Source organism: Anopheles coluzzii, chromosome 3, assembly GCF_943734685.1.
Source record: "Anopheles coluzzii chromosome 3, AcolN3, whole genome shotgun sequence".
Classification (NCBI taxonomy): domain Eukaryota; kingdom Metazoa; phylum Arthropoda; class Insecta; order Diptera; family Culicidae; genus Anopheles; species Anopheles coluzzii.
This window is the reverse complement of record NC_064671.1, coordinates 83,684,912-83,709,114: the sequence shown is the minus strand read 5'-3', so window position 1 is coordinate 83,709,114 and position 24,203 is coordinate 83,684,912. Positions and strand designations below refer to the sequence as shown.

The window sequence follows — 24,203 nt, the reverse complement described above, 5'->3', positions numbered from 1 at the left end:
GAAGAAACTTAACTGTGCTATAAAATAACGGCTAATTTGAAATGTTATGTTTGCTGTTACTGTTTCTCATTTATCCGTGATTACGGATAACCCGATAGCGATAATAAGCGGACCCAAACAACATGCTATAAATGGTTAGGTATCCCACCAACAGATGGCGCCAACTTTTTTTTTTCTATTTCTAGAATGCTTTAGTCGTTCACCGTCTGCAAAAAGAAGTCTTTCTTTATTCCGTTTAGGTAGAGAGCTTAAGCCATTAAGAGCCCATTTAGAGGTCGTTTAATGGATTTGAGGTACTTGGATACTTTTAGCATGTTCATTTATTTTTACAATACGAAAAACCTTTATTTTAAAAAACATTTAAAAACAGGATTTATTTATGTACATAGTAATTGTTTGCTGTGTATACCATTAAAATTAAAATCTTTTTTACTTATTTTATCATAAGTTATACTTTACGTGCAGTTTTTTTTGCATAAAAACACTCATGAAACAAAAGAAAAGACACAATTATTTCATCTCGGTGAGATGTGAAGAGCAAAACTTTCTCACTCATGCATTAGCGCAGTGTAAACACCACTGAATAAGCCTTTTTGTTCATTGGGTAGTTCAATATTTAGCTACAGCCAGAGTGACCAGAAATACCTATGCATGTATTTCTAGGTTTTGAAGGAAAAATCTAATATTTTTAGTCATTGAATTCTAAAACTCAACCAAATAAACAAATCCAGCGAAAATCAAATGACAACACGTTCGATAAAATTGTATCCAATGGAGCTCTGTAGCGGCCCTATGCGGTCGCTTGGAGCCCCGAAAAAAAAAGAACTTGCCACCACAGAGAAGAAAATGTGCATCTTAGTCCTTCTTTGGCTTAGGCCGAAAATACACGGACCGGAATTTCGCGGCCGCGAAATTCCGCCTGCTGTCAAACCCTTATACAAAGTGTCAATGGCAACATTCCCGAACTGTCATACCCATAAATTTTTTAGCTTGCGGAATTCCGCGGCCGCGAAATTCCGGTCCGTGTATTTTCGGCCTAAGGCCTGATACAATTCCTGATACAATTTTCAAGTTCAACACTTCATAAAAACCTTCGTTTGTGTAACCACTGAACCAAATCTTATTCATATCCTAGATGAAGGATGCATATTATTTTTTGTTACTGAGTTTCGAGTTTTAACCTACCGAAAACTATGTACAATTAAAATGTTGGAGCTCCTACCGAAATGTGTCAAAATAATCTGGCCCCACTGGCTACAGCTGTCATTTGCTTGTTGACGTTTTTTTTCTGGAGCAAAATTTCAAAGCCGCAGCAACGCGCGAAAAATAACGAAACAGTAAAGATTGTGTGTTGATCATAGTTTGTGTTATTTTGCCATTGAATTGCTATTTGAACCGCAAAACTCTCAGTGCGTTCAAACCAACAGTCCACCATGTCTACATCGATCGTAGGGAAGATAGCGTCCGTGTCGTTGCAGAACTTTGTGTATGTTTATCTTCTGGAATGGCTGCTGTAATTGCTTCGAAAGTGTGTGCTATAATCTTTATAATCCATTTCAGTACATACGATTCGGTGGTGCTGTACCCGGAGGAGTATTTGAACATAATTCTTGGCCCAAACGGAACCGGCAAGTCAGCCATTGTGGCCGGCATCGTACTCGGGATGGGTGGCAACTGCAAGCTGCTCTCCAGATGTGATAACGTAATATATATAGCCAGCGTAAGGCACGTGAAAGCTTGTTTATGTATGTGCCTTTCCCATTGCAGATCGACAGCTACATCAAGAACGGGAAGGACAGCGCCACGATCCGGATTTCGATCTACCGCAACAACGAGCGAGCCGTCCGGTGGTTTAGCCGGTCGTTCGATCACAGCGCCAAGAGCACGTTCGAGATCGACAACCAAACCGTGTCCCAGCAGGCGTACCTGCAGCAGATCCGCGCCTTCAACATTCAGGTGGACAATCTGTGCCAGTTTCTCCCGCAGGACCGGGTGCAGGACTTTACCAAGATGAATCCGCGCGAACTGCTGCTCAATACGCAGTCGTCCGTGTGTACGCCCGAGGTGCAGCAATGGTTCGAGGAGCTGAAGGAGAAGCGTTCGCTGCAGGAAAAGAGCACCAACCAGGGCGCGGAAGGTACTGCCCGGGTGCGCGAACTGGAAGCCCGGCTGGAGGCCCTGGAGGCACAGCTGCAGTCGATGCGGGCACGCGAAGAGTTCCAGCAGCAGATTCACGTGTGTATGGCCCGGAAGGCTTGGTTGGAGTACGAGGAGCTGTTTTTGCTGTACTCGGCCACGCTGAAGGACCTAAAGCTGGCAAAGAAGTGAGTCATCAGCAGCCCACCAACCGTGGCATTAGTTTTCTCACCGATTCCATCGTTTGGCCACTACATTTACAGATGCACCGAAGAGAAGGAACAGCAGTACAATCAGTTCAAGCAGGAAATGGAAGCAATACTCGCCCGCAAGAAGGAGCTGGAAACGTCGAAAGCGAAACAGGTAGCGATCGGACAGCGCAGCACGGACGAAATCAACAGTCTGGAGGAAAAGACGGAACGGCTGGAAGATACCATCAGCAAGCAGAAGCGCGAACTGATGGACGCACTCGCCAAGGCAGACGAGCGCAAGACCGAGCTGGACGAGGCCAAGGTCATGCTGGCCGCCTTCGTGCAGGACTGTGCCGATTCGGCGACCGCGCTCGGGTCGGAGGACCAGGTGCGGCAGGAGATTTCCGTGCTGGATGGGAAGGAGGCCAAAATTCGGGCCGATAACGATCTGCTGATGGGGCGCCGGCAGGAGCTGAATCAAAAGATCGACACGGAACTCAAGCCGGAGATGATGAGCATCGAGCGCAGCATCGAAACGATCGAAAACGTGGCCAGCAACAAGCTGCGCATCCTGCAGACACGCTTCGAGGGCACGTACAAGGCGGTGCTGTGGTTGCGCGAGCACAAGCACCTCTTCCAGGGGAAGATATACGAGCCGATGATACTGGAGCTGAATGTGCCGGCGCTGGAGAATGTGCAGTTTCTGGAGAATACGATCGGCGTGCGCGACCTGATCGCGTTTACGTGCGAAAGCACGCAGGACATGAATCTGTTTCTGCGCAAAACGCGCGAAGAGCTGCGGATCGACGGTGTGAACGCGATCCAGAGCGATCCGGCGGACAAGCTGCACTACACCGCCCGGCATCCGATCGGCAGTCTGAAGCGCTTCGGCTTCCACACCTACCTGATCGACATGGTGCAGGGCCCGTACCCGGTGCTGAACGGGCTGTGCAAGCTGTACGGGCTGCACAACATACCGGTCGGTGGGGCCGACTCGGCCAAGTACGTGTCCGCCCTGCCGGACGAGATCGGGCTGTTCTTCACGCCGTCGCACCGCTTCCAGGTGTCGAAATCGCGCTACACGGGCGAAAAATCCACGCGCAGCGATGCGCTGCGCACGCTGAACCTGCTGAACCGCTCGACGGATCACGCGCTGCTGGCGCAGAAGCGCCAGGAGCACCAGCGGCTCGTGCGCGAGTGTGACAAGATCCGCAACCAGCGGGGCCAGATCGAGAACAGCATCAAGGAGCTGCAGGAGCGCTGCGCGGAGCTGCGCGAGCAGAAGCGCGACCTGCAGGAGCAGCTGTCCAAGTACCAGCAGACGAAGATGAAGGTGAAGCGGCAGGAGCAAAAGTGTAAGGAGCTGACCGCCCGGCTGGTGAACGTGGACGAGGAGAAGGACAAGTTTGAGCGGTCGTGCCACACCATCATCGAGCAGCTGCTGGACCAGCAGCGGCGGAAGGTGGCGGCGCTGGAGCGGTACGCAGCCGCCAGCCGGGAGCACGATCTGCTCGAGCAGCGGATACGCCTGTTCGAGGAGCGAAACAACGATCGGGAGGCAAACTTTCGGCTGCTGGAGGACGCCTACCAGTCGGCTAAGAAGACGCTGGCCAACGTGGAGAAAAAGCTGGCCGAGGTGAAGGCAAAATCGTCCGACAAAAACAGCACGGCGCGGGCACTGTGCGCAAACAAAACGCCGGACAAGCCGGACTTCCCGTACAGGAAAGAGTTTACCGAGCTGCCCGACACGATCGAGCTGGTCGATGCGCATCTGGAGGAGCTGCGCGTCCGGTTCGAGTGTCTGCCGCAGGCGAACGAGTCGGTCGCCGACGAGTACGCCCAGAAGAAGCGTCAGCTGGAGCAGTTGCGGGCGGGCGTGGCCTGTTCCGAGCAGACGGTGGCCACTTTGGAGCAGCAGATGGCGGAACTGCATGACCGCTGGTACCCCGAGATACAGAGCGTGGTGCAGTGCATTAACGGGAAGTTTTCCCATTTCATGAGCTCGATGGGCTTCGCCGGGGAGGTGGAGCTGATCCGGCAGGGAGAGGTAAGAGAGAGGACGATATGTTTCGACATTGAAATGTTATTTCGTGTTCATTAAATGCAATTTTTCTACAGCGCGACTACGACGAGTACGGCATCCGCATCTACGTGAAGTATCGCAACGAGGAGAAGCTAAGCGCGCTCGATCGGAAGCTACAGTCCGGGGGGGAGCGTGCGGTGGCCATCGCGATCTACACCCTCTCGCTGCAGCACATGACGCAGGTACCGTTCCGGTGTGTGGACGAGATCAACCAGGGTATGGATCCGACGAACGAGCGGAAAGTGTTCAACATGCTGGTGGAGGAAACGTGCCGCACCGGACAGTCGCAGTACTTTTTCGTCACGCCCAAGCTGCTGCCGCGGCTCAAGTGCAACGCCAAGATGAACGTGATCGTCGTGCACAATGGGAAGTACATCGCGAATCCGGATGTGTTCATACCGGATGTGAAGCCGTGACGGGGGTAACAACTGTGCCGACAAATTTTTGGATGTGTAGACACAAACAAGCGTTTAAACTGTAAGTAAGGGTTACTAGGGTTACTTGAAAGCGTAATTTTTCTTTCGTTTCCTTTATGCTTTTCCAAGAACAAGTAGCATCATAAGGCGTCTATTTCAGGTTCAAATCTAGACATATATATTTATTATTACACTCTTGTTCCATAGTCATTGTTTCGGACAATCCATCTATTTGAGGATAAATGTTGGACGTTAGCAATATTACGCAGGAGTTTAGACACCTTTGTTACATGACAGATAAACATTGTTAGATCATAACGCACAGTTTTTATAGTAATGTATAATGTTCAGAATCAGTATCACATCGATTGAATCCAGCCATATCATTACCATTACAATGTTACTTAGTATTAGCATGTACTTTATAGGTGCGACACGATACGATATATAAATAGTTTTAAATTCAAGTACAATCCAAGCCTAACGAACAATGTTTCACAATTTAAACGAGCAAATCCTTGACGATTCTGAAGCTGAAAATACTTTCCGTGATTTTGCATGGTTACATTCCATTCACCTTAGTATATTCGCCAAGCTCTAAAGCTAAGAATGAATGGAATAAGAATCTATTGATCTGTTTAAATCTGTCTTTTTCATGTTTTCAATAATTACTAAGCTAGTTCATCGAAATCAAAAGCTTTCCGTTACTCACTAACAGCGCAAAGGAAGCTTAGGAATTATGTTGGTATCGCTTAGAAAAGTGACACCTATGTATGGAAATTATTTCTTAACAATTTGTGAATTTTATGCTGTGTGTGTACTTCACGTTCCCGAGATTCGATTAATTTGGTCCAAAAAGCAATGGAGTATTTCCATTTTATTTTTATTCAGTAGGGACGGCTTTGCCGTATTGCTTAAAATTAGAGTACATATAAATTCAGTTTAATCTTTAATGCACGACTGTTGCGAGACATTTCCTTCTCGCAGCTTTAGGAGGGCACCATATCCCGGGTGTGCTCGGACGTTGCTGTCAAAATCCGATCCTTGTCTTTGTCGAGTGGTCCAATAAGAGGGGGCAGAGGTCGAGATCATATGCTTCGTCATTATCCTAATTCTTCTGGTTCGTTCTTGTCCGTTGAAGTTGTCCGCTCTTGTCCGTGGGCATTGCAGGGGTCTTAATCCAATCCATATTCCAGGGCTCTTTGGGACGGTTAGCTTGCATCATTCTGCATTCTTGCCTCTGGTAGCAGAGTTGAGGTGCTTTGAGAACTCTTGCGGAACTCTTTTTGAAGAGTTTATCTTTACAAGGACTTCGTTCATGCAAAGGCCTTCTGTCTCAAGCTGTAGCTGACCCAATATCCATACAAACCACGCTCATTCATTCATTCATTCATTCATACGTACAGTCATTCATCACAAGCAAACTAGCGATTTACAACATGTAGCACAAAGACAAACATATGGAGTGGGAGTGGGATACATAACACATTCAGCCAGCCATGCAAGAGCAAGCCGCACGACGATGATACATGACCGCACCCCGCTGCCAAAAACCGCGAAGATGCTACGAGGGAGCAAGTCCCTCCATAGCACCCCGCGATCCATGCCATCGGCGTGAGAGTGCATGACAACGACAACGACCAACCAATACACAGCCAGCCACAATAGATCTGTTATAGGAATATTACACAGTTCATCCGTTAGCCCTGCAGAACTCAAAGATGATCCCTAGAAGGCTCCAGTCTGACCCAGCTAGTATATCCCGGATGGGAACACCAGGAGATCTTCCCAGTTTTTCGACTGCATCCAACAAAGTGGGTCGTGCAGCCTCGTATTCCACGCAAGACCATAGAAGATGGTCTATGTCGTGAAATCCAAGGCCGCAGCCACATGCTTTTGTGTCGACCTGTCCTATACGCTGGAGATGTGCGCTCAAGTCTATACATCATTCGAATGAATGCACGCTCTCCAGAGATGTCGCGGAACCAAGGTTTCAAAGAAACTCTAGGAGAGATCGAGTACAGGAACCTCCCAAGTTCATCCGTGTCCCACAAGCCCTGCCAGCGTGCAATGCAGAATGCTTGTGGGGCTCGTAAGAACTCGTGAGGGAGGATAGGTCTATCGTAAAAAGACCCTTCCGAAGCACCCTTCTTGGCCAAATGGTCTGCTTTCTCGTTTCCTAAGATGCCGCAAGGAGCAGGCAACCATACCAGGGATATTCGAAACGATTTTTCAAACAGGGAGCTTAGGACTTTTAGAATTTCTTTTACAAAATAGTCTGGGCTCTTAATAGCCTTCACGGATTTTAATGCTTCAAGAGCACTTAGGCTGTCTGAAAAAATTACATACTGATCCGGAGGGCATGCACTTATCAACAGTAAGGCATAAAAGATTGCGGCGAGCTCCGCTACATAAACTGAGCATGGTTGGCGTAATTTAAAATATGCTTCGGTACACGTGTTATATACACCAAAACCAATGCCCTGCTCTGATGAGGATCCGTCAGTGTAAAAATGGTTTACATTTGGTTGGCCATGTCTTTCCACAAAAATGTTGGGAATTGTCATCCAGCGAAGATTATCAGGGATAGTTTTAATTGCCTCCCTCAACGAGGTATCTACACTTAAAATGGAACTGTAGGACTCTGGTAAGCTGGCACTACTAATGTTTTGAAAACTACTAGGGTGCACCTGTAGAGAAACAAAATCACGATAGACCTTCATGATTTTGCATTTAGAACCTATCTCTTGCAGTGTTTTAAAGTTCTCGATTATCAAGGGATTTGATACTGTAGAGCGGACGAAAAGGCGAAGCGATAGTAGCTCAAAACGAAGCTTTAGCGGCATCACTCCGGACATCACTTCGAGTGAAATGTTGTGAGTCGACTTCATGCTACCTTGTGCGATTCTAAGACAACGATACTGAATCCTGAGTATTTCCATTTGTTACCGACCTATATTGCCCAACAATTTCGAAAGTTTTCCCTTTCTCGACGCTTGGAAGGCACGTAATGAAACTAAAAACAATGATCATAATGTTTAGTTGTTTTTTTGTTAACATGAACATGTAAATACAGTGTCTTGTGATTTTCTAATCTCTTATCGTTAAACCTCTGCGACTTCCAAATAGTTGAGAAAGGCTAATAACGGTGATTTACCATCCGTCTAACTCGTGCTCGATCAACGCAAGAATATGATACCATGACATTCGAATTTAATTTTAAATTTTTCCTGTAATGTTTTTATTATGTTCCATTCTTGTCTTAATAATATATTTCACGTTACTTCTCCATTCTTCTGTAGATTTGTAGATTATCTGCAATTGTGCCGTTATCATCCCATGCAATATTTTTTTACAAAAAGCTGTCCTTTTAAAAATCTAAACATATTTCGGATCAGTATTCCTCGGTTGGCATTGGAAGCAGTCTGAGAGAATAGGGTTGTGTTGACATGTAGGGATTATATTTCTCAAACTCAAAATAACACATAATTTCTGTTGATTTTTTTTTATTAGTTACTTGTACAGTCAATATTAAAGGCAAAGAAAAGTATTTCAAAACGAATAACAGCAGCAAACAGGTGCATGTAGGAACAGATCGTAATTCAAAGTTAAAGGACTCCAAACACGCGTGCCTCTGTATCTTTTGCTAGAAAAGAAAGGTACAAATTATACAAATAATCGCGAAATTTCGCTCTCGGGAAGATAGAAAGAATGTTGATAGTGATTTGAGGCCAGTAAACGTTGGATGTACGTATGTTTTATGACCATGCCACGCTTCCCCAGGGCTTTTAATGTATTGCTTCAAAATTAATATTGCCATTAATGCAACCGCTGTTATCAGGTAACCTTCGCTATCGTTGCGTACCGAAACTTTCTCATCGGCAGTTGCGCCACAGATCCGCGTGGTTCACGAAGAACCGTTCGTTCGGCCACTATCAGCTGCGTGTAGGAATTTGTCGTCCCATCATGCGGATCATGCGCAAAACCACCACTACAAGGCGACCGTGCCGCCGCGCAACAGGTTCTCCCTGGACCGCGCGAGCTGGTTTCGCGCGGGCTCAAGATAACGCGACAACCATTTGCGTACTCACACGCGACGACTACACTGCAAGCGGTCAGTACACTCCCGGTGCGAAGATTAAAAACCGTTCGAACGTCGTCTTCGTCGTCGTTCCGCGCAATCGATCGCGATCGATCGATCGCGAAATGGCTAATAGCGATCGCCAATACAAACAAGACAGGCAGCGGGCGGGCGCATACTATTTATGTCAAACGGTGCGGACAGAAGCTGGCACGATTTATAAGAACATGACACGAAAAGTCAATTAAAAAAAATGAAGGAGGGAAGCCCAAACCGCCGAGGTGTCGAAAAGCGATCGTTGGGGATGGCGTTTTCATGGATTCTTATCGCGCCCCCTAGCCCGATGTTCGATGTCACTCCCCGATCGATCGGCTGATGATAATGATGACTTTTGAGCGGGGTTTTCGATGGTGGTGGAGCTGTGCATCCGCCTGCACAACAACCCAAACCCCAGGCCGCATCACCTGTCACCCGTCCCCGGCAAACATCGTCCTGCGCGACACAGCGGTCTGGGGCCCTGGAAGGAGCCATAAAATTAATCCTATTAGAGCAGCATGCCGCGAATGTGCCAATTATGGAGCAGATTGATTTAATTGCCAAATGATGATGATGCGTACCGCTAATGCGTCCCCGGGCCGTCATCCGGCAGCATCATCCTGCGCCGGGTAGTTCGCCGCGTAATTGCATTCGCGTCCTAATTACCGCCTCTCGCTTCAGCGGTGGACAAATTACTCGTCAACGCTACCATTATTAAACTGTAGCGCCTGTTGAGCACTTAGCGCGCGAGCGCTGTTCTCCCCTCGCCTGGAGGGGTGGCATTATAATGCGGATCTCAGGTCAATAGACGTAGCATGTCCGATCGGATCGGTTCGACCCAGTCGGCGGGGGGGCTGGGTAGCAAAATCGGTCGGTCGGAAAAGAAATTTTGCCCTCGGGGCGATCGGGTGAATCGGGCGCGTGATCCCCTGTTGGGGTGCGTTCGCATCCATCTTTTCTAGCCCGGATCAATCACAGTGCGGGACAAAAGGCGCAACGGGGAGAGGACAGCGGGTGATTGGCTGCATGTGGAGTGGCCACCACGCATGCTAATGGATGCGGACGCTCGGAATCGTCACTTATGTGGTGCAATTAAGTGACCGCTGGCTCGTTTCGCTTCCGGTGTTACGCCGAGACGTCAGATCATGATGTCTGACATCGGCCACTTGGGTTGGGTTGGGGCGTCGTTGTTGGTATGAAATCGATACGAGGACACGGGGAGTGGATGGATAGCCGACGGACATGAGCCGGGCAGAGATGAGTTATCGTGCAAAGTAAGCTGTTGATTAGAGAATGATGTATGTTATTACGGAATTAAGATGCTGTGCTAGTGACAATTTTCTCATTTCGTGCAGTACGCTTTATCAGATGTTGCATTCAAAGGTGCCTTTAATTCTTTAATGCCAGATTTTAACGGACTCACAATGGAAATCTGTTGTTAGCTTTGATAGTTATAGCTGGAATTTGTTTTATTTAGTCCAAATCTTGTAACAGTCACTTTTGAGCTTTCGGAGCGAGTTCCAGAAATTATAAGCAATATCTACATTACAATTTGTGAAGGAGTATGTTTTGTTGTGTTATTCTTATCATTGTCAGCATATTGTCAGAACAATGTGTTCTTCTTTTGCTATCTGACTAATAGTGTACTCCCCCAGTGGTTAAAACTAGTGATACTGCTCCAGGGAGAGATTAAAGAACCTCAGAATCCATCAGTTCAGTCCAATTACCCTGACTTGAGTGTCGAGTTGAATTGAGATGGCTTTATATCAGAGAATAAAGCTCAAGGAAGCTGGTGAGCGAAGTGATAGCTGATGCTGAAGATATTCGGAACATTTTCAATGCTATCCCGAATCTCTTTTTGAAACGATATTTCAGACTACTCTAAATCTGTAACCTCCGTTGGGAACAGGCAATAATTGATTAATTATATAGAGCTGGTACATTAGATATTTTCACATTATTGGTTATATTGCATCGCAGCTATCCTTTCACATATACGTCGTTAGCAGAAGTATGAATCTGTATTGTTTTCCAATGATAGAATAAAGGATATTACCGATGACAGTAGCAATAATGACTGGAACAACATCTACCTCATGAACTGAAGAATACACAAGGAAATCGTTTAAACGACTTTTCCAGAATCAATATCAGGCCTTTCTTAACATTCATGAGGATTCTGTTTAGGGTCACATTCTACGGGACAAGCATAACTGCCTCTTCTCTCATAGGCGACTTACTTCTAGGCACTCCTTAACGAATTAGTCAAAGACAATGACATCGGACGTTAAATGCTAGTTGGATGTTGGTGGCAACATGTAATTCTATAAGACTTGTGAGTGATAAGATAGGCGGAGCAGAAAAGGTTCCTGGTAACTCCGATCCTTCAAAGCACCCTGGCACTGTTAACTTGACAAGTAAAGATAGCAATATATATGCTAATCAGATCGATTAAACTTGCCCAACGCCTTTTTCTTGCAGAGCAGTTCTCTCGCACCGTCAGCCTCCTGATTACGTTCCTGATCGATGTGCAACGGAGTGACATTGGTTCTCTCGATAAGATTCCACCGAGAAGAATCGTTTGGGTGTCAATAAAATTATTAAATTTTTAATTGATTCTGTGCTCCCTCGAGGGCAGAGTTAAGGACTTGCGCATCTTATCGTGTAGTTCGCTCGGCGAACCAGCTCTGGAATGCCCCATGAGGTGATGTGGTTTGTCGTGTTCGTCCAGTGCGCTCCCGAGCTCGGTGAAGATAAACGTAAATGACTTCATTTATTATGTCGATAATTATACGCTTCATCATTTCGGCATCCCAATGGTATGACAGCGGCCAGCGCAAGGTTGGGCCTCAACGCAATGACACAACCGTAAGGGTGGTCTGCCGTTCACTACGCAGAAGGAGCATGTGGCGATTGCCCGAACAACTGTCAGAGAAAGAGAGAAAGAGACGGTTCCCTTCGATTGAAAATAATTATTCACAAATTATCTTCGGCGGCCAGCACCGTCCACGGGGGCACTCTCAGCACACTCGGGCACAGAGTCGGGCACGCAAATGACCGCTACCAATCACTGTCAACGCGATCCACCCGGGACGTCCTGCCGGTTTTAGTCATTCCGCAATACGCAAACCACCCGGGCTAGCGCAACGCGCAACGTGTAATGGTGTCGTTGAGTTTCGGAATCGGGCGGCATCTTTATCCGGCAGATCGGTGACCACCGGGTCCGCCGGGAAAACCGTTTGGTTCTTTTGATATCGTTTATTATGACTTGCACAGACCTGCTGCTGGGTGTGTTACAAATTAAACGTCAATCGGTGAACCATTTCGAGTGCTGGCGGGCTGGGCAGGTTAGGAGCACCTGTGAAATAGGAGACGATTGCAAGAAGGTTCCAAGGGAAAGCGATCTAATCTGGGAATGATATGAAAGATTTAGGTTTTTTGTAGCTCTGGTGCATTAATTCCGTCCTTAAATGGGAGTGGAAGGCCTATTTAAAAAGGGGAGCAATGTGATTAAACAGTGCAAATGACTTTAAGATTAAGCGTGTGCTGTCATGTGGTGCGATTGTAATAGGCGTGTGTAGAGCTGTTAAAAATGATAATTGGAGGTTGCTCCTGAAGGGTTGATTAATTGCATTGGCTTAATAAACCTAATCATCCAGTTGGTTTAGTTTTTGTTGAGGAAATGCAAGATCAAACGATGTGAATCAAAACGGAGATTAATGATCTTTTGAACATGCTGTTAGGAGTACTAAAAGGTTGGATGTTTGATGTTAGATCTTAATATCACTTGAGATTCGTTAGAATACCTTTGCCGATCATGTCTCACATCGTAGGCACGATGGGAAGACGGAATGGTAAAGGTTTTCCTCGGATTTGGACAGCGTCCATATCCCAGAGGCGTATGTGAGAGAGGCGTCATCCGTCGCGACACGTTCTTTGAGGTGAACTGCTTTGAGGCGAGGCTGTAGAAAGACCGGTTGGCAGCCAGCATTCTTGCGCGCAATACAGATACTTTTGACCCGAGAGAGGTGAATTCTGGAACGACTTCAAAAGTGCGTTCAACTATCTGTACTTCACGCCTACGTAGGTTTGGATTCTTTTGGATCTGTTTGGTCTTTGCTTCGTTTATCTGCAATCCGAGGTTCTCTGCCGCCTGCTCGATTCCTTTGTTAGCCTTCTGCTACATAGGAGATGCCTATATCAACAGCGTATACCAGGATTTGGGTTGACTTATAGAAGATTCCCGTAGTCTCCACCCCGAGTTCCAGATGGCCCTCTCTAGCGCCAAGTTGCATAGATAACAGGCAAGCATGTCCCCCTGGCGTAGACCTTTGGTGGTAGCAATTTCATTGTTTTATGTACTTGTTGTTTTACAGAAAGGGATAAAGCAAATGAAAAATGATAAAACTCAAAAGAAAGTCATTGTATTTTTCTATAAAAATCATGAACAAATAACACTTCACACATGCCTTCACACAAAACAAGGACCACAAAACTTGTCTTAAAATTTAAGAAAAGCACCAGCAGTATAAAGGATTTAATGTCTAAATCACGTCGTATTCCTTTTTTTGACCGCCACTGTAAGCTTTTTTGTAAAAAAAAAAAACACTCGCACTAATAACTCGATCACTCGGGCTAACGTTCTGTCACACACGATCAATCCTATCGTTATCTCACAAACACATTTACCACCATTACAGCACCGGATGGCTGGCACGCATCATTTTATCGGCTACAGTTATCATCGTACTTATTCATTTCGTCCGTCCTAGTCAGTTTTTGTAGGACACAAAGATTAAAAAACCCGCATTTTACCTCTTCCTCTTGTGTGTACTAGCCTGTCCGTGAAGACAAAGCTAAGTGAATATGGCATTCGCGGTAAAGAAGCGCACCAACAACCGGCTGAACGAGATCGAAAAGGTAAAGTGTGTGCGCTGCACTGGTTTTGTGATATGGTGGTGACGTGCAACGTTTTGGGATTTCCAAGGGCATTACGAAGTGTGTTTAACTGCGAGTTGCATGGGTAAGCATTGGTAAGCAGGTGCACTCACAATGACACTGGCAAGGAAACGTTAATGTCTCTCGAAAATCCCAACACAGTGCAGACAGGCAGAAAACCGATCTTCGGAACAGGATAGCAAACATACACACACTCACACATCGTTGTCGTCGTTGTAACACATTTCCAAACAAGTTGGGACTTAGTAGGCCAGTAGCATTTATCGTACGCAGAATGGAAATCTTCTGGTCCACAAAATCCCAGTTCGATTGAAAATTTTGCTTTATACACTTCCGGGGTTTCCTGTAATAGGTGTAGTGAACGATGATGTGAAACGCTTCGAAAACACAGGGAGTAGTGTGGAGGGCGTGTTGTTTCTATCGAAAGGTGGTCGGTGAGGTCGATCGCGATTACACGCCCGCAGGGAAGCATCTGTGCAGAGGACGCGCACCGTACCGTGTACACTTACCACAAAGGTACAATTCTTGCGTTTACATCGTACAGTCCCAATCAACCTGTAGAGGAGTAGAATAGAAGCTGAAAATAGACACACAAGGTGGTGATCGTTTGGGTTGGTGAAATCCATGAACCATTCGGATGCGATCGGATCAACAAAACCCTCCATGGAATGGAGGTGATGGTGGTCGAGGCCAAAACCGTCCCCCAGGCGCCGTTGCGTCCACTTTAGTCCCGGTAGTGTTCGGGCAATTACTCAGCGTCTCGGCGGTTGTGGTTCGGGTATGCCGAATCGTTCCCGGCGGCACTCTGTACCGATAAATAATAGCAAAATCATTTGTACCGAATCTTTGCATCTGCCGGGCCCCGTCTGCTACTCCGTTGGGTTGTAAGAAGTTGGAGCCGAAAAGTGATCGCCGTATCGCCGTACCGGATCGGTGGGGAATGCCAGCACAGCTTCGATGGGATTTCTGCAACAACAGCAAAAAAAGACGGAGAGAAAACCATTGATGTTAGGGGAAAAACTGCACACACAAAATGATTGCTATAAATCTGGACGAAATTTATTGTCCAGCAATGGATAGAGCCGGCCGCTGGAGGGGTGTTTCGGGTTGGTTCTCCGTATCGTGTTACCCCACAAAACAATCACAACAACCGCGGCCTGTATGTTTATGCGGTTACTCTTCAAACTATTCCCCTCAGGGTGGAGGGGTTTGGGATAAACAGCTAACGATCATTCTTTCAGTGTCGTTTGTTCTCTCCCCTCCCCCGCTTAGTGTCCCGAGACCGTTAAAATGTTGTGTACCATATGACTTCTGGAATGCTGCCGGCATACCGAACAACCATATATCCTTCGTTCGCATGACGTTCGTTGCGGATCGTGCGGAAGCGTTTAAAAATGAATCGCCGTGTACCTTATACCGTAGCCCGCTGTAGGCGTATGCATAAATCATCTCCTGGGAAGAATGGTTGTGCAAGAAAGCCGCGCATGGGGAGAGGTTTTGATATTTTTTCCCCGCTCCACGAAACGTCACCGTTTTACGTTAATCAGAAATTAAACTCCCTCGCTCCACTCCATCCCGAGGATGCTGTTGGCGGGTGTCATGTTAAAGTTAATTATGTACAAATTTGAACAATCCCTGCTTTGCCAACGGTTTCGCAGCGTTGTGGTGCAAAAACGGAAGGCATGAGCAACAGTTCTCGATTGGCGGTGTACAGTTTATTGGTTTCGGTGCTTGACGGTGCTTGACATGTCGGGCATAAGGAGGGCGTTAAATGAACTTGTATCGTTTTCCTCCAAGTGGCACTGCTAGTACTGCTTGCAGGCGTTTCTGTCGCTACACTGGGTGTAGAGTATGTGACAGGCCATGCCGTTGCCGCTGGGTAAAGTAGTTGTTTGTTTTACCAAGACGTCACTTTAACACACACTGCACGTTTGACACATAAAAGTGGACGATCGTGATCCCGAGACGAGTGTGGAAAGGATTATAACCCAACTAAAAAGGGTAAAGTGGGGCAAACATGTGCACCAAGTGATAGAATTTGAGTTTTAGCGATTGAAAATAATTTATATACAACGTCCATCTTTTCAAAAGATTGACATATTATGATATAATGTTTAACAAAGTAAAATATGCATTATAGTCATATTTGTATCAGAAAGGGTGATATTCGGACGAACTAACAATTCAAACTGCTTATCATTATGGGTTTCAGCGATTTGTTGTCAAAATATAAAAAGATTTTTATTCACGATAAAGCTCTCGTGGTTACATTATGACTTCCAAAACTGAACTGAACGCCCTGGTCCTAGTCCTAATTAGCTCGGGCAAATCACGCCGATGCTTAACACTGTCTGCTTTGAAAAGATGCTCCACAATGTTATCCTCGGGTAGATGCTGCTGATCGCTGTTCCATCGCGTATGACACATTTTATGCCAACTTCGCATTTTATGCCAACACTATTTAAGCAGTCTATTTCAATGTGATTGAAAGGTCATTTTATCGAGTTTTTCAAGTCACCTTCGAATGTGCAAATTATTATTCGCCACCTCCAAGATGTTTTTCAACAGCTGTAAAATGGTATATTTACATAATAATAAAAATTCAATTCTTAGACATGATTTTCAACACATTCTAAAGAACTGTCATACTCAATCTAGCTTGAAAATTTTGAAAATTTTACATAATAATAAAAATTCAATTCTTAGACATGATTTTCAACACATTCTAAAGAACTGTCATACTCAATCTAGCTTGAAAATTTTGAAGATTATCTTTAAGAGCTCATAAATTAAGTTTCCTGTTGTAATTTATTTGACAGCTGTTGAAAAACATCTCGCAATCAATGAAAAATGTTGTAGACATTAGAAATTGACTCGGAAACCCTGCAGTACTTTATTAATAATAATGAAGAATTTGTGTTTTATTACTAGAATTGAATCAGTGAGCATCTTTAGTAGCTTAAGCGCGACATTTAAAAACATAATTTGTTGAAAATGAATCATTCACACGTTTGCCCCGGTATACTCAAACACTAGGCTCACTGTGACTCGGCTTGCTCGTGAGAGGAGCTTTCGCCGATGTTTAGTTTTGTTGCCACTTTTTTACGATTTCGCTACCATTTCGCTACCATTCCGCTTTACCGTACTCCATCATCTTCAAGGAGAAACCCTCGGAAGAAACATTTGTGCGCCCATTCACATTTTGTGCAAGTGTCATGCATGTTGTCAGTCACGGCCCCAGCACTAGCGTACCGCAGCCATCCTTCCACCGGCGCGCCGCGTAGGACTTAAAATTAAATCATCAACAAATGAAGTCCGTATCATTCCGCATCCGAATCAATTCAATTCATTCCACACCATTAGCCCAGCTACCAGCGGGCGAGCTGAAGCGAGTCGCAGTTTGAAGTGCCGCGTTTGATCATGATGGGCTGGGCTGGGCTGGTGGAAGTGCGATCACGACGACGACGACGACTCGTTCCGTTGGAGTTGGAGAACACTTCTGCTCCACGTTTGCTGCTGCTCCTCAACATTGCGAGCGAGGATCGCTTCTTCTGCTCTGGTTTCGATTAACCTTTATTGTAATGATACGTAATTTAAATAGCATTAGCAATCGTCCAAGGAGCAGCTCCTCTCGCTACGGTCGGCAAGGAATTACTTGTTTCACGGATCATAAACATGAATGTCACGAATCACGAGCGTGGTTTGGTAGTTCAAATTAGCTACAAAGAAGGTACAGTGTAGCGCTTGGCACGCTGGTCGGTACTTTGTGTCTAGCGCTTCAATTTAGCGCTTTTTCTTCCCAAACCAAAGATTACTGATAACGAAGCATCTGGAGCAACAATTGTTGCCCCATTGCTAAACCATTACATCGCAAGCGGGATGATTTTGTTGTGTTGTTTCTTCAGGCTTATTCCCTTCGCTCCGGAAGAAGATTACACACTCCCGTAACTGGGAACTGGACATTACACTGCACACACACACGTATACACAGATAGACGTAGCATCCCACCTACATATTATTTGTGCCACCGGGGGCTTTTTTTTAATACACGCGTGGCAGCCATTCCCTTGCGGTCAGTTCCGCGATCATAAATTATGTAATTTCTATGCTACACAGAACGATTGATCGTGCTGGCCGGAGCAATGGGCGGTATCTTTCGGGGTGGTATTCTGGGGCGTTGCGTTTCGAATGATACTCTCGTTTTGGTGGCTCGTTGGTTGGCCAAGGGGTTTGGCGCGTAATGATTGGGTTTGTCGTTCGCATTTCGTACGATTACGGTTGGGCAAAACAGATGTACGTAGTACGTATGTGTGTTATTTTTCCAAAGCAAGAACACATTGTAGTGGGATGCAGATAGGAAGACTAATGCTAGCAGATCAATTGCCGTTGCAGAGGTAACATTTACCAGTGGGGCATTCATCAGATAACAGTGATCGGTAATTGCATCGATGGGCGAGGTGCGAGTTAACCAGGAATGGTATACACATTGGAAATATTGCGGATTGCGAATAAGCTTTGCTGATTAGTCAATTGAATGAAATGATTCGATTGATTGTATTCTAATTTTACTTTTTCTTTTGATATTTTTATTGCCTTTTTATAACTCTTTTTCTTTTTTTATGTTGTGCATTTGTTAATATTTTTCAATGTTTTGGTCGATTTCTAGAATTGAATCATTGTGTATCCTCATTTTCAATCATTTTTAGTAGTTTTGATATATTATGTTTTATTATTTCAGTTTGATGTCGATTTTACCATTTACTTACTCACATGAACTATTTATTCTATACGTTAAATCTTCTTTGTCTAGTAAGATATCGTCTAGAAAGAACCTTCCGTAGCAAGGACTCGCTTTGCTGTGATTAACAAGGATTTAAAGTTGAAGAGAGCTCTACGCACATCTATTTTCGAAAATAGTTGAAAATCAAGTGATTGGATAGGTATGGCCAAGCTAAATCCCTAAAGGTATGGTATGTATGGCTAAATGATCATTAACTAAAGGGCAATGATTCCTATTATGAAAGGCTTTTGCTCAATATGAACTCATTAGAAATAAAAGGGAAACCTTGTTTCGAGCAAAGCTCCAGAAAAAAGTCTTTGAAGTCTGATGACTCTAAACTATTACAACAATGACCAACACTAGAATTTGAGTTAATTCAAAACCACGTATACAAGGTGTCTAAAGATCATTGAGATGGCTGCAATGCTACAGTACAAAATGATAAATATATTTTGGCTTTGTCAAGAGTGTTGCTCAAACTCTGAAGTTCTTATTTTGAAGAATAAGATTTGAAACATTTTATTTCCTCTGAAATCTAAATTCAATTGCCATAAAATTAAAAAAAAAAAAACTTTGGCAATAGCAGTATTCCATCCATAACGATTCCTCCGAAACATTTTAGTTTGAATATTCCAATACTTTCAGCACATTATTTTAAGATCACACAAGAAATTACATAGAGTAAGGGTCCTTTACTGCACAATGTACACAGCTTATCACAAGAAATTGCCCAAACTCATCAAGTTATCACTATTACTTGTGCCTTGAAGCTATAAAATTACAAAACGATCCATTAAAGAAAGGCGTTAAGTATGTCACTAAGGTTCGAGGAAGTTTAAAATCGCCTGAAAAGGCAGTTAGCGTAGAAGACACACTGTTAAAAGAAGTTCAGGTGGATCCTGGTGGATAGTGTAACAGTTTTGGAATGCGAATTAAATTCAAATATTTTAAGGAACCATTCAACTGTGACAGGAGAAGTTCTCAAACTTTTTCAAAAAACTTAAAAGATCTCAACAGTCTTTAAAAAGACTATAAATATATCGTAACTGTACTGGTCAACATCTCACACTCAGCCTATTGGTGACCACCGACGATTATTAGCCCATACATTGTATTGCGCCCGGGCCGCGTCCTATCCATAAATAATCCATTTAGGAAGGTATGGTTGTAGTCGTGGTTTTCTAAAAACTACACCTCGTTACATTTAGTTACGCTCCGGTTACCGCCGCCGCAGTTCACGCAACCAAGACACACGGGACACCCTGTATCCCTTGAGCACGGGCGACGCGGGTGCATGATGAAGCGACGGCGAAGGTGAATTTATTGCACCCTTCAAACCATTTACAGCGCGAAAAACAAAAACAAAAAAAAAAACACATGAAAACAGAAAAAAGCGCTCTGTTCGGTCTCCAGGCTCTCAGGGCTCCGGGTGGTGCGTACACGTCTTCCGCCGGGACGTCGTGTTAAGCCAGGGGGTTGAAAGGTTTGACATCTCCTCGGTGGCGGGCGATGTGCTGCGGCAAGCGCACACTTGTTACTGTTGACACATCCTTAACCCGCTCCTAATTATATATTCGTGTAATGAGTCGCGCAAAACACATCTCGTTTGTGTGTGTTGTGGCCGGGCCAGTTCGGCATTCAAATTGTGTGGTGTGCGATCGATGCACACCCCACTGCTGGCGATGATGCTCGTTTTGGGTGCAAGGGTTGGAGGCACGACGATCGCTTCTTGTCGAGGGGCGGGGGGGGGGGGGGGACTACCACCGATCCGCGTTCTCGGTAGGGCTTTTTGCAAATTATTTATGACGCGGGGCCATGCTTCGCACCTTTCGACGCCTTGTGTTTTTTTCCCCCGTTTTGCTGCGTTTAGGGCGGCCAGGCGTTTCTCACCGGAGCTCACGAGCTCGGCCCAGCCAAACGTGGAGCGCGCGCCGGTTTGTGTGTGTGTGTGTACGCACTAAATAAATTGTGTGTTCGCTAATAAGTGCAAGATTTTGCTTTTTAGTACGACGGCCATTAATTTCACACCTCTTCTTCACCACAGCTTCCCGTCCAGCGGGAGGTCCTGCCGGGAGGGCCTCCCTTTGGGTCCGGTTTTTCCAGCTGCTGAACTGCTGCTGCGGTTCCATCCTCCCGACCGACCGAGTCGGGGGTTGGGTATGTGGGCGTCCACGTTTGTCGCGACACCGACTGTGTGTGTGTGTATGTGTATCATTAGGAAATGACATTTCAATAGGTGATTATTATCACGCGTTTGCTGCGTTTGCTGTTTTTGCTCCACCGTCTTCCCACAGACCGTTGCAAGCGCTCGACCGTACCATTATTTGTATCAGATGCAAACATCCAGCGCTTGGTGGATGAGGCTTTTGAGGACTGTGTGTGTGTGTGTGCGCGCGCTCCAGTTACACATCACCCTTGCGAGGAAAAGCCTACGCGTGCAGCGAGTGTTATTGAACTCTGTGGAACGCCCGTGGTACTAATCCTATCCGCACTACTGGAAAAGGGTATCTGCGAAGGCCTGGAAGTACCTAAAGGGGCAGGGAAATATTACAATGTAATCAATAAATTCTCTGCTCTACGCCTGGGACAGCGAATTTATGGCACTTTCGTTCCGCGCGCTCCACCGGTAGATAGGCATAGGGCTACGGTTACGCATAACCAGCGCGAAATGGTAAGGCAGCAAAAAAGAAAGAAAAAATCGGTCCCATAAATTGTAGATTATGCACGAGTAGTGTTTGGCGAGAGTAGTGTTGTGTTCCATGCTTCCCCAACCAGAATGGCACTCGCGACGTCCTCATGGGATGTGGAAGCGTTTCGGTAGCGGGCTACCGAAGTTTATCAGCAAGGTTGACATCCGGTTGGCAGATTGTGGCGATGTTTGCTGATTGCGAACGATTTCATTTCTAAATTGTCACTGACATTAGTGAATGGTGCCGTGCGGGGGGGACATAATTGTGTGCGCTGCAACCGCCATTACCAAGCGTATAACAGTTTCCCTGTATAACAGTGGCGCTGGAGCATTTCTGGCGCGATTACTGTGCATTCTTTTGGTGCAACGACGCTGCTGGTGCAGCGTCCAACATCCTCTGTAAATGGTAATTACAACCAGCAGCAGCACACGGTGTAGAAGAAATAATTCAATTTCCTGCACCTCCGATGCCGATTAGATTAGAATCGCCATAATATTCTTCGTGCGAGAACATGCTCCAAACGTTTCCTCTTTTTGTGTGTGTGTAACGCTTGCTTCTCGTTTAATGTGTGCTTCCAGTGATGTAAGCAAAAACTGGCTTTCCCCGGCAAGGTTGCGTTTGCGTGTGCAATTTGCGTTCGGAGTGAGTGTTGCGTAGGTGTCCCGGATCGCCCGCGATGGCCACCACCGCAGTGGAGCATTGCATGCGCTGCGCAGGGCACGCATATCGATCGTCCGGAGAATATGGCACATGGTCCGGTTTTGGAGCTCGTACCCACGGGGATACAGACAACATCAGTCTGGGGGCTTTCTGCCCTCTGCACCCGTATCGCCAGCTCATTCGCACTTGAGAACTGCCCCATCTTTAGGGGCAAAGGAACTCCCCGATCTTGGAGTGGAGTAAGAGTCCGGCGGGGCAGTAAGTAATTTAAATACAATATCAAGATTGGCGGAGCATGGCGTTTGGGTTATTCCTACGCACGCCAAAAAAACACATACACACAAGCTGGAATGGCTCACAGGGTCTGGGCTGGTGGCATTGGGAAATCGGACAAAAAATCCGATGGCGTCCGAGGCGTTCCACCCGAGATACCAATTAAAATTCCTGCACCGGAGTGCGACATCTTGGCGCTTTCGGAAGCACACGCATCGCATTTTTTTGGACGCCTCCAGAAGGGTTGGAGTTCGGTCGGGGTGAGAAACGTGTGGAGAATTCGATTCGATGAGGGGGCTACAAATACTGTAATATTACTCCAGCAAATACTGGAAGGTAATTAGCAAATCGTTGAAATTGAACGAGATGAAGTTACACAGGGCAACGATACTAAACATAAGCGTAAACTAGGGATTTTGGAATACGATAAAATCCGAATAAGATCTATTGAAGATGTTCTTACGATACATAAATGATGCTTGTGTTTTGATCGGGCAAAGTTTATAAGTATCCTTAACCTTATCTCTATGTCCCAGAGTAAGGTCTAGACATCTTGCAAATTGAAATTATGCCATATTCATTCAATCAAAGGATGTGAAGATCCTATTCCTATCAATTCATTTTTAGAATCATGTACTGTTAATTCTAGTTAGTGAGGCCACAGAAACAGATAACTCGATATTATATATTCTAAAAATTGGTATAAGTCTTCTGAGATTCAAATTTCATTATTCCTGAAGTATCTATGGATTAGGGTTGTAATCCATAGATATTCTTGACAGAAGCAGTATCGAAACCTTATAAAGTGCAATCAGTTATGATCAAATCTTGCAGGTCTTCGAGTAAAGAATAGTATAACAATAATAGTTCATATACAAATGATATGATCTATGGAGTTGTTTAAACATAAAGAAATGCAAACTTAATAAAATCAAGCCTTTGACCTTGATACGCCTACTACCATACGTTCTCCTTTAAAGCATCAATCCCCATCGATCGGTGACGAGTTGCACCGTTGACGTGACAAGTTTGACCCAGACCGTACTGTCCCGTAATGTCCACTGTTCGCACGAATCTCTCCATCACACCTCAACGACTCACTCACTCACCAGCAAAAAGGAAAAGCTATGCTAATCCATCACCTTTATGTCTGTGTACGCATTTCCCATGGGACTCACCGAGCGCACTCCGTCCGCCCCGTGATGGACACAAACGGCTCATTCAATTTCAAAACCTCGTCACGTAGGCCCAGACTGATAGACACTATCGCTCAGACGCATCGTCAACGTGTGGATTTGTGAGTGTGTCGACATGCGCTCAATATTTATGAAGTCCTCAGCGTCGGGATGAGGCTGTGAATCGCGATGGTGGCTTGGGAAGTTATGAAATTTTTCAACCAACACCAAACACCCATGGGAAAAAGCGGGCGAGCGAGAAAGGACGTATTGAAGCGGGCAAGCGACGCCGTGCTAGGTGTCATCCCGATCAACACCTCAATAGTGGAATCATGCGTCCAGCGTTCTTTTAATTAATACTATCTATTCCCAGAAAAAAAATGAGAGCAAACATTCCAATCATAAAGACCATTAATCACGACATTGTATGAAATATCACACCGACTATTCCCAACTTTGGAGCAAGATCTCTCGAACAAGAATGAACAAAATAAGAGGTTCCTCTCCGGGCAAACCCGTTCCAAAGGTGCTCTCCCTACATGGACAACGACATTCCCGGCTACCGAATGCTCGCTCACACATAAATCATAAACCATCAAACCAAACCGATAAAAGCCTCATCCGGCTGCCACCTTATGGGAGCGTACGCAGCACATAAATTGATGCCGATCGCATAGCCGCGGATGGGGTGAACGCCGCATAATGATGTGCTGCTCGCGTGG

The 24,203-nt window shown here is 45.6% G+C and overlaps 2 protein-coding genes across 4 annotated transcripts in view; both read left to right on the top strand.

The window, feature by feature from the left end:
* Positions 1–1,297: 1,297 nt before the first annotated feature.
* LOC120958773 (structural maintenance of chromosomes protein 5) lies at positions 1,298–5,583 on the top strand. 2 transcript variants are annotated; one of them, XM_040381773.2, is made up of 5 exons: positions 1,298–1,486; positions 1,561–1,702; positions 1,768–2,324; positions 2,400–4,374; positions 4,446–5,576. In XM_040381773.2, the coding sequence occupies exons 1-5, from the start codon at positions 1,434–1,436 to the stop codon at positions 4,824–4,826; spliced, it is 3,108 nt and encodes a 1,035-aa protein (XP_040237707.2). In that variant the 5' UTR covers positions 1,298–1,433; the 3' UTR covers positions 4,827–5,576. The 2 variants fall into 2 exon arrangements, with proteins under 2 accessions (XP_040237707.2, XP_040237706.2); XM_040381772.2 differs by lacking the exon at positions 1,298–1,486 and having other exon boundaries at positions 1,505–1,702; positions 4,446–5,583.
* A 7,884-nt stretch (positions 5,584–13,467) lies between these two features.
* LOC120959087 (protein cortex) overlaps positions 13,468–24,203 on the top strand; it is a 39,871-nt gene continuing 29,135 nt past the window's right edge. For both annotated transcript variants that reach the window (XM_040382257.2, XM_040382256.2), the window contains exon 1: positions 13,468–13,863. In XM_040382257.2, coding sequence (XP_040238191.2) covers positions 13,810–13,863 — 54 coding nt within the window. In that variant the 5' untranslated portion in view covers positions 13,468–13,809. The remainder of the gene's footprint in view (positions 13,864–24,203) is intronic.

Coding starts and splice junctions, on each gene's coding strand:
- LOC120958773 (XM_040381772.2), top strand. CDS start 1,505: ATGGCTGCTGTAATTGCTTCGAAAGTGTGTGCTATAATCTTTATAATC. Junction 1,703..1,767: donor TGCTCTCCAGATGTGATAAC/GTAATATATATA, acceptor TTCCCATTGCAG/ATCGACAGCTACATCAAGAA. Junction 2,325..2,399: donor GACCTAAAGCTGGCAAAGAA/GTGAGTCATCAG, acceptor CTACATTTACAG/ATGCACCGAAGAGAAGGAAC.